The sequence below is a fragment of the Scaptodrosophila lebanonensis genome, unplaced genomic scaffold (genome assembly GCF_003285725.1).
Source record: "Scaptodrosophila lebanonensis strain 11010-0011.00,11010-0021.00 unplaced genomic scaffold, SlebRS2 tig00000053-arrow-pilon, whole genome shotgun sequence".
Classification (NCBI taxonomy): Eukaryota; Metazoa; Arthropoda; class Insecta; order Diptera; family Drosophilidae; genus Scaptodrosophila; species Scaptodrosophila lebanonensis.
Window position 1 is genome coordinate 8,005,844 of NW_022060548.1, and position 14,974 is coordinate 8,020,817.

Consider the following 14,974-nt stretch of genomic DNA (forward strand, 5'->3'; position numbering starts at 1 on the left):
CGAAAATTATCGCATGAATCAGAGAAGTCAAAGGATAATTGCATGCAGAGTGTAAATGTGATTATGCTTTTATGCAAAATAGTTGCAAAGACGCAATAATCAACTTAAATAGTACATACCTGTGAATAATTATGCCAAATCTTAATGTTGTTAACAAGCCAGATAGACACACATACATATGTAAATTCAAATCTACATGTGTATGCGTGCTCCACAAATTAAGAGGCAAAACCTTTGCCTGACAGGATGAGAGTTGAGCAGGCAAGTAGAATCAAGCCCGAGTGAATTGAATCAAATGCAACGTCAGTCAAAGGAGAGAAAGCAAATTTATTTTCATGAGCAAATACGTTTAACGAGCAAGAGGAGAAGAAGAGCGCAGGAGCGCACACATATACAATTATGCAGATATGTTTTATATATACATATATATAAGTATGTATATTAAGCTGAAGAACGAGTACGAGATATGTGACATTGGAGTGTATGTACATATAAGCTTATGCAAAATTAAATCATTAAAATGCAAGGCAGATGAAATTTCTTAAACTGTTTTATGCGCGAGTTGCCACAAACATTCACACACACACACACCCACACTCACATATACACGTGCAGCTGCTTAAGTCGAGAAATCGGAGATAAAAATATGGCCACAGAAATTGAAGACATTTAGGGAAGGCGACGGAAGGCCCAGTTTAGGGACTTAGCTAGCAAACGTGAACGTCACACTCACACACATGCAATTATCTGTTCCACATAGAAACCGCCAAGCCATGGAAAATTTAAGCCCCCACAGAAAAAAAAGACATTGCTTTGTCTTGCCTCGAAATGTGAAATGTGCCTAACATGATGCGCCCACACGCGCTCACGTTTAACGCGACTTGTTTACTCTTTCTGCGAGCGGCACGAACCAAACGCTTAAGTCTACAACAGTGTTGGCAAAAAGAGCTAGAGGAGCAATTGAAAGAAGCCAGAAATAGCTGAATAAATTCGAATGCAGATTTTTCGTTCGTTTTCATTTCCATTATTGAGAAACCAAGCTCAGATAGTGTCGAAATATCGATAATGGCAGTAACGATCGTTTTACAATTTCTCGAAAAGCTATCAATACTCATCGATAGCTTAAGCAGTATGGAATCTTTACCATCGAAATGGACAAATATCGACACAATGGCAAACAATTAAATAAAGTTGTCAATATGTTAAGAAAGTTAAAGTACATTAAAAAGCAATGAATTTATTGTTCTATTTAATTTTTGTTACATTTGTTTTACTCTTAGTAAAAAAAGCTGACTCGGCAACACTGGCCTACAATGCGAATGAAAAGACCACCACGATGCCATGCATATATGTATGTATGTATGTGTGTGTTTGTTTGTCTGGCATCCCAAAACAGCGCTGAGTAAAGAAATTAAATTCTAGTTACGCCTACAGAATTTAAAAATAGCTAACGATAGAGCTTTGCTAAGCAGCCTCCTCAGGACCCTCAAGTCCCTACCCAAGGCGCTTGGATTGTGAGTGAGAGGTGCTCGGCCTGAACGAACGTGTTCAAATTGCCGAAACGCGTCAAAATTATTCTCTACGTGCTTCGATGGGCCCCACAAATTGAATATGCAATATTGAGTAATACTTAAGATGACGGAACGTGGGCGTCACAGCTCCTTTAAAACTGCCCCACTCTAGTTGATTGGATGTCTAAGGAAATGAATTTGTTTAAATTGCGAGCAGTTAGCTGAGGGTTAAGACAGCGAATTGATTAAATCTAAAGTGGTACTTGGGTTAAGACGAGATGAGTTAAACTTAGAGGTGGATTAGTAGCGGTATTACCTATGTATGTAAATAAAAAATATCCACAGTATTAAGGAATTTATTTATACTGTTTTATATTTCTTAAATTTTTTAAATAATTTAAGCATGCAATTTAATAAAACACTGCAAACTATGGCGAGTTAATTTCAGTTAATTTTAAGGGCTAATTCCTTAGGGCGACCACTAGCGTTTTTTTTTTTCTTTGTGTATATAGTATTTGAGTTTCTATGATATAGTTGTCTACAGAGCTTATGCAATATACTCCAGGAGGTGTCTTTTTTATTCGAAACAATCAATCAATATGTATGTATGGTTTGGGAACGTTTATGAAACTGAAAGTTTGTTTTGGCTTTCAGATAATAGTAAATATACTTGTAGTAGATGCAGAGTGACAAAATAATATACATGAATATTAAAACTTTATTCAGTTATAAGTTAATAACTTCGATAATCATTACTCAAATATTTTTTAACACAAACGAAATGAAGGACCAATAGTCGTAGCACTAACTTTCGTTGAATACAAACGGATTCGAAGCGGTAACAAAATGTTGGCAACATTGCTGAATTGACTTAAGTTCCTCCTAGTTTTGTTTACATTGAATTAGCTATAAATACTTTAAAGAAACATAAGAAGATTATCAGATTGAGAAAAACGCTGTTACTTAATTTGATATGCCGAGCCGTTAATTTGTTACTTAGCCAGTCCTGTCTAAAGTTTGCCGCCATGTAACTAATGTTCTAAAAGGACGCTCAAGTTTTCAATTGCCTGGTATTCGGACCCATAAATTATAATTATAAAGCAGCGCACCTAGGTTAAATATTAAAGCAAACCATGCTTTTTATAATGGGTTTTGCGGTCGATATTCGAGAAAGCATTTTAAAAAGCGAATCTTAGCAAAATAAATTGCTGCTTTACAACTGTGTTTTATTTTTGAATTGCTGGAATTTTTTTTAACGTTTTAAAGGTAACAACTGATTAAGATAAAGATGTTGAACTACGTTTTTTCGACTTGATTCTGTTTAAAAATAATATGTATCAACAGTTCAACAGTCATGCTACTTAGGCAGCATTAAAATGTATAGTAAACTCTAATTACGCTTTTAATAATAAGAAACAAGAAACCGCTTACGTTAAAACGTAGTTTATGGTATAAAAAAGAATTTCTTTCCATTAGTGAAATCAAAATTAATTAAAGTTTTTACACGCTTTGCTGTTTTAATTAAATAACTTCAGAAACTTCTTAATTAGTTTTTACATAAAGTTTCTTGAGATTTCACAGCACTTGCAGATGGCCCCCAAAAGTATGCTATACTTGATGCACATTTTGTTTTAATTCCCTCGAAGGGTAATTGCCATAGAAAACCAATTGAAATAAACGAAATTAAGGAGAGGCTAGTTAATTTACCTATTGAAACAGCTGCCTATTTAGCATTCTTTTACCTTTACTTCTAAATTAAGGCCATGGCTATTTTTTATAGCTCTCTCAGTTTACGAAAACAGACCGTTGTTTGCCAAGCGAGAACATGCAAAAGGCATTTGTTCTTTATCGCATGCCTCGCATTGTCATAACATTGTTTGTCTATGTCAGGCTAATGCCTCCCAAATTCATGTTTGATGTATATTTGAAAGGTTGTGCCACGCGCTACGCTTCTCTGACTTCCGCCCCTCCCCGCAATTTAACCCACTCATTCGCCAGCTTTTTTAATGACTTTTTGTGTTTGGCATTTTTTGTATTCCTCCTCTCTTTGTTTTTTTTTTGTTTCGTTACATTTGCATATTTCTGCGCTTTTGCCAACTTGTTGGCAACATTGTCAGCGAAATTGTCAACATTATGCCGCGACGCTGCTGATAATCAGGCCAGAATCAGAATGCTAAGTGGAAGTGGGACGTGGCAGTGGGAGTGGGGCGTGGCACAGTGGTCTGACAGCCAAATCGATGCTGAACGATTTTTCAATTATAATAAAGAAATGTAATGTAGAAAACAAGGAAAGCAAAAAGTTGACTCAAGTTTGTGGATAGTGGGGTTTTGGGTAAAGGAAAAGTTGTTTGCTTATCAAAAAGGAAAACATCAATTTTTTAGTTGGGTTTAAAACGTTGAATTTGCAGTTTTAGTTTTCAAGATAATTATCGAGAGGCGAATATAAGAAAATTGAGAAAAATCTGATAGAAAACAGAAGCAATACCAAAAGATTGGGCCACATAGTTAGAAACTTGTTTTGAGCATTGAAATAATACAATTAAAATCAATTAAGCTTTACAGAAATTACATTTTGACTATCAATTTATTTGCTCTATAGGGTATTTGAGTGAAACAAAAATTTTGCTACAAATATTTTCGACATTGACTTTATTCCATTGCCTCAAAAGTTAAAGAGTTCTTTACCGGTGAAAAATGCTTTTAATGCACAGTTCAGTGATTTGTTGGGGTAGGGTACATGATGATGGGCGACGCATTGTCAGCATGATTATAATTTTCAAAAAATTATGAGCGCAAATTATGTAAAGAGCCAAAAGGCAAGGGCTGGCGCTGGAGCGAAGGATGCGGCTGTGGCTGTGGCAATGAAAGCTTCAACTTCATGTCTGTGTGGCAGGCTACAAATTAAACTGACGTTAAAAACGCAACGCAACAAAAGTTATGCAGAAGTTGCGGCTCATCGAGCAAAGTCAGAAAAAACAAAAAAACAAAAAAGAAATTAAAGCTGACGGGTTTCGGCAAACTTGCCGTAAAAAATTAGTTGGAAAGTTACGCAGGGCTTTTGCTTAAAATTGACCGAGTCATATTTAACTAATTTATATTTGAAGTGTATAGAAGTGTACAGAGGGAGAGAGAAAGGGTAGCAAAGCGCACGTTAAATGTACACACATTTTTTATTTATTTTTTGTTCCCACACAAAGTTCCATAAAAACCACAAAGCTCGTTAGAATGGGGTTTTGTTGATGTGTGTGTAGAAATCTGCGGAACATAAACCATAAAACAAACACATGACTGCCACGCTCTGCTATAAATTTGCATTTGTATAAACAAATGTGTGTGCTTTTCCCTGCTTGTGTGTGTGTGTGTGTGTTTATGTGTGCAACAACAGCTGCTGCTGCAATGCCAACAAAGTACGTATGCCACTTGGTAATACCCAAAACTAACTACAACTAACGCCACTTGTGGGGCAACTCAACATTGAAACGTTCAACGTGTTGACAGCTTCAGCTTTAGTCTCAGCCCCCACCCTCCTCCACCTCCACCTCCACCAACCTCTCAACCTCTCAGTCTGTGTGTCAGTTTCCCATTGAAATGTCATGTGGGATTGACTGATAGCGAATTGGAAGCACATTTTTAGCACCTCGCACGCACTCCCACACACTCATTGAGTTGCCTGCATATCAAACAAATTGTGATAGCTAGTGTGAGGTTATGGACGAGCTGTTGCACAAATATCACTCATACGACAGGTGCAACCTTAGGAGTGCGGCTGAGCAAAAAAGAGCTTCAATTAAAAATATTAGTTTTCTCTGCAAGAAAGTGCTTTCAAACGTGGTCATGGACATGCACATGTATAGTACACATTAGTAAAGAAAACTTTTGGGGTGATAAAATAATAATAATAATAATTCATACATATAATCATTGATTGAACTATAAAGCCAGCTGAAAGGCAACCGTAAGATAGTAGAAGACATTTAAGAATCAACTTACACAATAAAGTATAAAATAAATGTATTTGCAGTCAATTGTGATTAATTTTAAGAGATTATTTAAACAATACTTTGTATATATGCTTCCAAAAAAATTTATAAATGATTCAAACAATTTGTAAAAAGAGAAAAGACTGGGATTAAATGTGTCTATGATTTTAACATTCATTCATTCAGTTTAGCTATTAAAATTATAATACTATTCCATGGTAGCTAAACAAAAATTTCTTACATTATTGCTTATAAAGAAAATTCATGGAATTTTTGTTCACTTTAAGTTCATATACGATTTGCGTATCTCTGAACAATTTTTTCTACGCTTGTGTTCTGCGGAATTAAACTAAATACTAGCATTCAAAAATCTAACAATAATAATTTATATTCTTTTTCAGTAAACCTTTTCATATACACATCTAATTGCAGTTTAAGCAAAAAGTTTGTGACAATCTCATCAAATTTGTATTTAAAGTGTGCGCTTCGGCTAAAACGAGAGCCCTGGGAAATGAATAATGTACTTGTACTTTGTTATCATTATTGTTGCTGTTGCTGCTGCTGTTGTTGTTATTGTTGTTGGGTCTGCATATTTGGCAACTACGAGAGCGGCAATTACTCCCCACTCTACACATTTTGTGATGTGTGAACCCAAGGGCTAACAATGTCTCGTAAATGATTTGCCAACAAAAGTTGTGGCGAAAACTAAAACACACACAGCAACCAACCTCCAAAAAAAAAGCATTTAGAGCGCCACCACAACAACAACAGCAGCAACAACAACAATGACAAGCTTGCATGCATAAATAAGCAAACGAAAAACTATGAAATATGCGAAACATGTGCAGACAATTTTGTCATAACCTTTGACACACACACGTATAGAAATATATCCATACCCACACACACACACTCACATATAAAGTTAGACAAAGTTTTGACAGCCGCCTCATACTTTGTGGGCAAGTCGCAACTTTTCAATTGGTGGGCGTGGCAGATATGAAAAACGACACGTTGATGATGCCACAAAGTGGCAGTCGGACAGACCCATATACCCACACACACACACACACACACACACACACACACACACACACACACACTTAAGCGCACATAGTATCTCAACACATCATCTTCACATTCCAAACATTGACAAACGAGCGCAAAACGACAATCAGTTGAACGTATGGACGCGTTCCCCTAGAGCTCAGTTCTGTCTTCTGGCATCCTCACAAACTGATTGTTGCTGCTTTTTACTATTCTATTTGTTGTTGTTTTTGTTAAAGTGCTGATGACGTCACAACATACACACACTGCGAGAAAAATGCAATGTACCCTAAAGCTTAATAATATTTCGCAATTTATTTCTAGCAATTATCTTTTGGACAACATTTCTAAACGACGCTGGTGCTTGATTTCGTAAAATTTTAATTCCAAAATCAAATCAAATCAAATTAATTAAAATCCACGCCAACTCCTTTAATTATTTCTGATAATAATACAATTCAAAAGCCAGTCTTTGTATTTGCCTAAGTTGATGAGACTATTTCAATATCAAAAATTATTTTCTTTTCTCGACTATGCCTTGCAGTTGTTTTGCAGATAAGCTTCAATGTACTATTAGTCTGTGTATGATGCGGAATTTTCTTGATTCAATTTTTATCTCTGTGCATATAAACCCAAATATGTAGTTTCCTGTCTATCTTGGCAGCCTGTCGAGGCGTCAGCCTGAATGGCCTGTCATTTGGTGTCAGGCGAGATGCTTTAACGCTGCTAATCATCATGTCTTGGTGGAAGTTTTCGTCAGACTCACATGCCTCTGAATATGTAGGTCCTTTCATATGAGTGGATTTGTGGGTGTGTGTTGGCGCCAGATGTAGCATCCAAGTGTTGTCGTTGTTGTTGTGATTTTCGGGTGGTTGTTGATAGTTGCTGTGGCAGCACTTTAATTAAAATTAATGCGCCATAAGCTTTAAATTAATGTCGCCTTTTGGAAATTCTTCTGCCATGTAATAAGCTAAATATACTTGTATGTAAAAATATATGTCAGCATAACTACGATACACACACACACGCACACACATGGATTTTATGCTCATAACTAAGCCGGCTTTTGTTTGGTTGTCAGCCATTGCTGTTGTCCTCAGTTCACATAAATCGAGGAAACGAAGCTCCCTCATGCAAATCGCAGAGAAAATTGTACATTTAAATGGCCAGGCGAGCAGTTTATTTCATTTTATTGTAGTTTATAGCGACACAATATGCAGATGATTATTAATTGTGTCAGGATTTTCTGGGCCAACCCAACCCAAGGGTTGTCCTCTCATATTTATGGGGGCGCCTGCTTTATGTAGATTGCATTAAGCTCGATTGTGTTATGTGGGACTGTTCCTTAAAATTAACAAATTGGGGACTAAGACATAAAATTCAACATAATTTGCTTCACTTATTAACTGAAATGCTTGCGGGAAATATGTGTTACATAAGCATAAAAGAGATGGTAAAGAAAATTGAGAGTATTTGCAGAAAGAAAGAACAAGTTGTTTTATTTTTTTTTTTGCTTTGGTTCGGTGAGAGGAAAACTATTCACTTTATCAACGAGGCAGGAAATTCTAAGAGAAGATGAGTATAATATAAGCAAAGAAAGTATATCCTTTGTTAATACATACATATAATACAAATCATAATGTGAATTACCTTTCAAAAAAGAAATAAAATATTTATGTTTATCTATCCATCTCGTTTATAAGATTCTATAAATCAAATTCATAATTTTTTTTATGAATATGTTTACAATTCAGAAAATGTTTCCAACTACCATAAATGTGTATTTTATTTTCTTTTCAATTGCTAAAATGGAGGGGTTGAGGTCTACAATTATTTATGTGTTTCACTTTTGTAGAGGCCCATACAAAATGGTTTTTGTAATGACCCAGTTGTGGGTTTTCTGTTATTTAAATTTTACGTTTCCTGCCATTTCCATGCACATAAACAGTTACCGAATCAGAGTCAATTTAATTACAAATGCTTAAAAGCATTGTGCGGCCATAAATCTAATAAACTTAAAAGCGCGCGTGCAATGTAACCAAAGCAACAATAGTTTACCAATAACAACAGATAACAACAATGAAAACAATAAAAAGACTACAAGCCGAGGCAGTGGAAAACCTATTAGGAAATTATGTGTTGTGCAGTCTAAATATTTTCGCAACAACAGCATAATGTGTACGCCCACAAAATGGCGGCAGCGGGCGTGAGTTTGTGCAAATAAATTTAATTGAAAGTGCAACTGAATACAGCAGTCGAACAGGCAGTCGCAAGGCTGTGGGCGGCTATGTGGGTTGCTATGCTGACTCGATGGCTGGGAGGTTGGCCGACTGGCTGGCTGTTTGGCTGGCTGTTTGGCTGGTTGGTTGGTTGGTTGCATAATCAATTTGCAAAATTAATCAAGTTTAAAAGAGCGAGAGACGAGGGCAGACCAACAAAACTAAAAGCAAGCCACATGCCATGGCAGGCCAGGTTGCACTGCGAATGGATGGCTGGCAGCTTGTCAGTTTGGCAGGCGAAATGCGCACACGGGACGTATGAGCGATGCGTTTTAATATTGACAGCTTTAAGCCGAACAAACTTTGAACTCGGCTAATTGAAAAGCAAACAGTGGAGTGCTCTATAAATACAATTACACATTGGTGGGCGCATCCAATTGTTTTTCAATTTTGATGAAGTGCTCGAAGAGACCTCCTCTTGTTGATTTTGGCGCGTTGCCCTTGAATTTTGGCAAACGGGTCCGCAGCTGTCCGCTGCTCTAAAAGAGTGTCGAGTACTCCCGACTGCTTCGAGAATAATTTATTAAGCCCTTAACTATCGTTTATGGCCTTTGGCAGCTCCAAAGAATTTTATCACTTCATTTTATGGAACCACCCTAATGGCCAAGTGCATATTAATTACATTTATCGTTGCCATTGTTTTTTACCCCCTTTTTTATAGCATATTTTTACTTAACTAAAAAAATATTTGTATAAACCAATATTTTATCGCTTACAAGGCACTTATGTAAACGGTTTTTATGCACTCAATTGCCTTCAATTGGTATTAAGTTTGGCAGCAACTTTAGAGGCCATAAAAAGTGGCACTGACGTTCAAATTACGCAACAGTGCAGAATTCAATTTACAATTTCAATGCGTCGGAGCGCAGGTAAAACAATTTTAATTGAAATCAAATGAAATACTGTCAACTGCACCGAGAATTTAATTTGGTGTTTTCAATGTACATACCGGTTTATTAAAGGAAAGGAAAAAATTTGTTAAATGTCCTGTTGTTTGTGATATAAATTGTCTACAAAAGGAATAGGATAGCTAGCATTTCTTTTTAATAATGACTAAAATTTGTAGCTATAGATAGGTTTATATAATTGGTTTTTATATTGGTGTCTACTGAGAAACTAATTTAAGAGGAACAAGAAATTTCCATTATAATAAGAGGACTTTTATTTCTGAAATAGAGCATTTGTTTTCTGATCAATCAAAGATCAGGAATATGAAATTAAATGAAATATGTCAAATAATTTGTTGGCATGTAATTTTTTTTCTAACGAAATGAAGTTGTCAGTTATTTGGAATATACTTATTTCTACTATAAGTATATTCCATATTCTATATTTCGTTCTCCATTGAAAGAATGTTAAAATTATAATAAACTTGTGGAAATGTAATAAATATATATTTATTTCTACCTTACCATAGCTACCAATCCGTTTTTGATATCTACAAGTTATGTGTTATATGAATGTTCATTACCTGGAATAAATATAGAAAAAACTAATCAGTATAAATCCACGTTTTATACATTTAAATTCATCCTTTTGCAACAGACAATTAAGACAATTAAGAAATCTGTGCATTTTGAAAAAAATGGTCTTAAATAAAAAGTGATAATTGCTGGGGCTTTAGAAAAGTATATGTATTTATTGGTTGATAAATCAGTGCCATTTAGTACCTTTTATTAGAATGATATGCTTGCTAATAATATCCCAGCAGTTTTGCTCTTTAAATGCGTTGGTCTTCTTTTTTCAGAATTTATTTAAAGGCCAGGTCGCCTGCATTGAAATTTCCTTAAGTGTTTTGAACTGAAATCCGAAATGGAATTTATAGATATCACATCTATATATATCTTCATGCATTCTATACGTATAGATGCTTCTACTATATTTCTGCCTATCTATCTTTTTAGCTGTATTTATTTATGCAAGGCTACCTATCTATCTGTTTACCTATCCATCTGTACATCTCCATATCCATCAAGTTGTCATACAATAATCTGTCCATTCTTGAATATCCAACTTCAAAGGGAAGACCTCCTAAACCCAATCCAATTTCGATTAGTGGCGCTTTCTTTTATATGTACGTTGCCCAGTGTGATGCCCTTTTTGTAGTCCTTTTTGAACATGATTTCCCAAATATCGTTACTAAGGTTAGCTGTTCAATAAATTCAAGTTATTTTCTGCTTTGACTCAAGCACCGCCGTCGCACACAGTTCAGCTGCAAATATCAAATAAACGTCGCCAGTCTCGCATTATCAAGATAGTAGCTGCCATATTATGCATTTGAACGAACACAGACAGCAGCATTAGCCCAAGATGTGACTCCTTATCGTTTAATTTTCTGTCACTTTGCCGAACTTGCTGGCCTTCGCCATCGACCCCAATAAATGTTAATAAGTGTCACAGAATTGCATGATTTTTGATAACTGTCTACGAAACGAAAGCCGCCGCAAGTGGCAATTTGAATGTCTAAGTTGGACGAAAGGCGGCCAATTGGGGATTGGCTCATTATAGTATAAAGGAAGTGGACATTTTTGGCAACTTATAAATAAAACACGCAGAGTTGTGGCTTTTTGGCTGAAACAGAGAAACGTTATGTGATAAAATAAAATTTTATTTGAAATCTGTTCTCGAAACGAACTTTAAGCAGCGATAGAGATGGTGGCTTGCTTGCTTGGCTGGCCAATGTCCAAAACCAAATGCCCACAAATATTTTTCCAGTCGAACGCACTAAAGCGTGTGACTATGTGTGTTTGTGTGTGTGTGTGTGTGTGTGTGTGTGTGTGTGTGTGTGTGTGTGTGTGTGTGTGTGTGTGTTAGGCATGCAACAGCATGCGGCAAGTTGGTAGGTTGGTTGGTGCTTTGGCTTTAGCTTTGGGTTGGACTTGGCTGGGCTGGCTTGGGTCTGGGCCAGAATTAAGGACTGGCTGGGCTGCTTAGCCAAGCAAAAACACAAAGACAAGCAGCAGCAAGCCAGTAAGCGACTGAGTGAGCAAAGTTCCCAGCACTACGTGGCCAAGTTATTTATAGATTTATGCACACACATACTTGTACACACACGCGTGCAAGGAAAGCCCACGTATAAGACCATGGCTTGTTCTGATACAAGCCATCAGGCAAAGTCGCTTAGGGGCAGCAAATACTCGTAGCTAAGAACGCCATGTGTGTGCATGTGTGTGTGTGTGTGTTTCTTGTTTTTGTTGTTGCTTACGCCTTATGTGCTTGCGCCTTGTGCTCCATTTCACATTATTGCAGCGCGACTAGGCAAAATACTCATGCTCTGACCTTCTTTCCCAGCCATGCCACACACACACACTGTTGCCCCACAATGTTGCCCCACAAAGCTGCAGTGCGGCCAATTTTTGGAACGACCAATAAGCTAAATCCACCGGATTTGCATAACCAATCAAAAAATTTGACATCTACGCACTTTAATAAAAAATAACAATATCAGCTTTAATATTTGTTCATATGCCATTTAAATATAAAATACAATTTTTTCAAGACAACGACTTTTTAAGAGAACGTCAACTTTTTGGAACAATTTCCTTTTTGTTAAAAAGCTAGGGATAAGATCTGTTTCTGTTTCTGATAACCAACCGAGCTTTTACATTTTCTTCAAATTCATTTCTTTGGCATACAGAAAGTGGATTTTGACTGGAAAAAGTCTAGAAATCGAAACAAAAAATCTCAACTGATTGAATAAGTAATTTTTAAATACTCAGAAAAATATGCTTGTAAGCTTTTATGCGAGTTAACTTTGAATTTTGGAAAGCTGAAAGGGAAGAGCATTTTTAGTCTAAAGCTGAAAAATAATTTTAAAACACCTTTATTGCGTTTTTCTGCAATATGACATAAAAATCTGGCGGAAAATAAAGGCTAGTTGGTCAACACTGTGCACATATTGCAGAGCAGGACTGCTTGTTGGATGGATCTGTGAGAAGCCGCACTCCACATGTCCAAGTTTCCACATTTCCACATTTCCACATGCACATGCACGTCAGCCGTAACACGCCATGACTTGCCTTCTAATTAACCCTTTTATTAACATGCTTAAGCGTGGCACACACGCCCACATATACAATACACAATACAATACATACGAATATACACGCACACTGCCATAGATGGTGTGTATATATGTGGAGTGGGTTTTCTGTTTGCACAGTCAACACGGGGGCGGCTCAAATTGGTTTCTAATACTTTCGCTCTGCTTTCTTTCCCAGCCATGGCCTTGTGTGTGTGCGTGTGTGAGTGTTGGAGTCAGTGTTAGCATGTGAGTGTGCGTCGGTTCTTTGTCTTTTGGCCAACTTTGCGATATATTATATTGTATGATAAAGGAAAAGTTTTGACAATGCCTTAGTGTTTGCTCAGGCATCGTCGAGTTGCTTCCACGCCTTGTTGTGCCAATTATATGTGCTATTGATTCGATGGACAATGTGTACACACACGCACGCACACACACACACTCACACAGACAAAAGATAATTTAGCTAAAATATACATAGTTAGTTAGTGTGCGATAGTTAATTAGAGAGGTCTGCCCTGGGAACTGAAAGCAGCTGAAACAACAGCTGAGCAACTAGAAACTAATGATAATTGCATTCGATGGGTCGGGGTCACTTATCAGAGAGCAGGAACTGGCCCAGGCGCTGTTCGCGCTCCCTGTCCCGCTCCCGCTGATGACGCTGCTGTCGATGCTGTCGTTGCTTGTGCTGATGATAGCTGCAGAGGCAGACATGTCGTGCCGTCTTCTCGCGCTCCTTCACCCGCTGTCGATCGCGTTCGCCCTGACGCTCCCGCTGCTGACGCCGCTCTCGTTCGCCGTGCATCTTCATGTCGACCCAGTCGTAGAGGTAGTCGTACAGCATGTTCTGATTACGGAATAGCACCTTGAACAGCTGACGTAGATACATGTAGTCCGGCTGCTCGGCAAAGTGTAGTGTACGGCAATACTTCATGTACATATAGAACTCGAAGGGTAGACCTGCACAAAGGGCCGTGAGCGGTGTGTTTGATTTGCTTTCGGCGATCTTCTCATACTTCTGCAAACGTGTATCTGCCTTGATGCCCTGCCAGGGCAGAAAGCCGCGCACAAAATAGAGCAGCAAATAGCCCACAGATTCCAGATCGTCCCGTCTACCTTGCTCCGCGTAGTGCGCATGCATGGATGCATATCGAGCCGTGCCCACCAGGTCGTGCTTCTCATTGTAGCTGATGTGCTGCTGAGTGCGTGGACTATAAAATTTCTTGGCCAGGCCGAAGTCAATCATAAAGACACGTGTGCGTTGGCGTCCCAGGCCCATCAGGAAGTTCTCCGGCTTGATGTCGCGATGGAGCAGACAATTCATGTGCACGTACTCGACACGGGCCAATATCTGATCAGCCAGCATTAGAGTGGTCTTCATGCTGAAGCTGCGCTCACAAAAGTTCAGTAAATCCTCCAGTGTGGGTCCCAATAGGTCCAGCACCAGCACATTGTAGACACCCTCAGTGCCGTAGTGGCGTATCTGCGGAAAACCAACGCCCCCACGCAATATGCTGTAGATTTTGGCCTCACGCGGAAGCTGCGGATGCTTGACACTGGAACTCTCCAGTTTGACGGCCACCCTCTCGTCGTTCTGGAGAGCAATTGCGCGATAGAGTTCCCCAAACGAGCCATTGCCTATACGACTGATCAGTTGATACTTCCCGCCCACAATGATGTCCGGCACTGGATGGCTGCCAAACTTTGACGACCGCTGTCGCGTCTGATATGAATTGCGTCGACGCTCTCCTTTCCACTGCGGCTCCTCCTGATGTTGCCTCTGTGCTTGTTCCCTTGGCTGATACTCTCTCGGTGGAGGCTCCCTCGGATGAGACTCCCTTAGTGGTGGCTCTCTATGTTGCTGATGCTCCCGGTGCTGATGTGCGCTTTGCTGGAACAGCTCCTGTTGCTGAGTATGTCGTGTGCGTGGCTGTCGCCTGGCATGGGCTTGCCTCTGGATGTGTTGCTGCTCTTCTCTGACGTGTGGACTTGAGTGGAACTGGTCCTGTATTTGTGCCATCTTGAAGTTCTGCCTTAAGCACTGTCTTCCCGCTTTTGTTTTTCGAATAAAACAGAAGCTACAGATAGCACAATAATTGTTAAGTGTCGACTTATGAGAAATTCATTGCGTAACTG

At 38.4% G+C, this 14,974-nt stretch overlaps 2 protein-coding genes across 2 annotated transcripts in view; both read right to left on the reverse strand.

Annotated features, from left to right (window-relative positions):
- Window positions 1-14,974, reverse strand: part of LOC115623365 (ras-like protein family member 10B) — a 69,021-nt gene that overhangs the window by 35,778 nt on the left and 18,269 nt on the right. The gene's annotated exons all lie outside the window — the stretch shown is intronic.
- LOC115623364 (casein kinase I) lies at window positions 12,625-14,951 on the reverse strand. Its single transcript, XM_030517650.1, has one exon. The coding sequence runs from the start codon at window positions 14,856-14,858 to the stop codon at window positions 13,431-13,433; it is 1,428 nt and encodes a 475-aa protein (XP_030373510.1). The 5' UTR covers window positions 14,859-14,951; the 3' UTR covers window positions 12,625-13,430.

Bases quoted from the DNA above. Each gene is read 5' to 3' on its own strand.
- LOC115623364 (XM_030517650.1), bottom strand. From the start codon at position 14,858: ATGGCACAAATACAGGACCAGTTCCACTCAAGTCCACACGTCAGAGAA.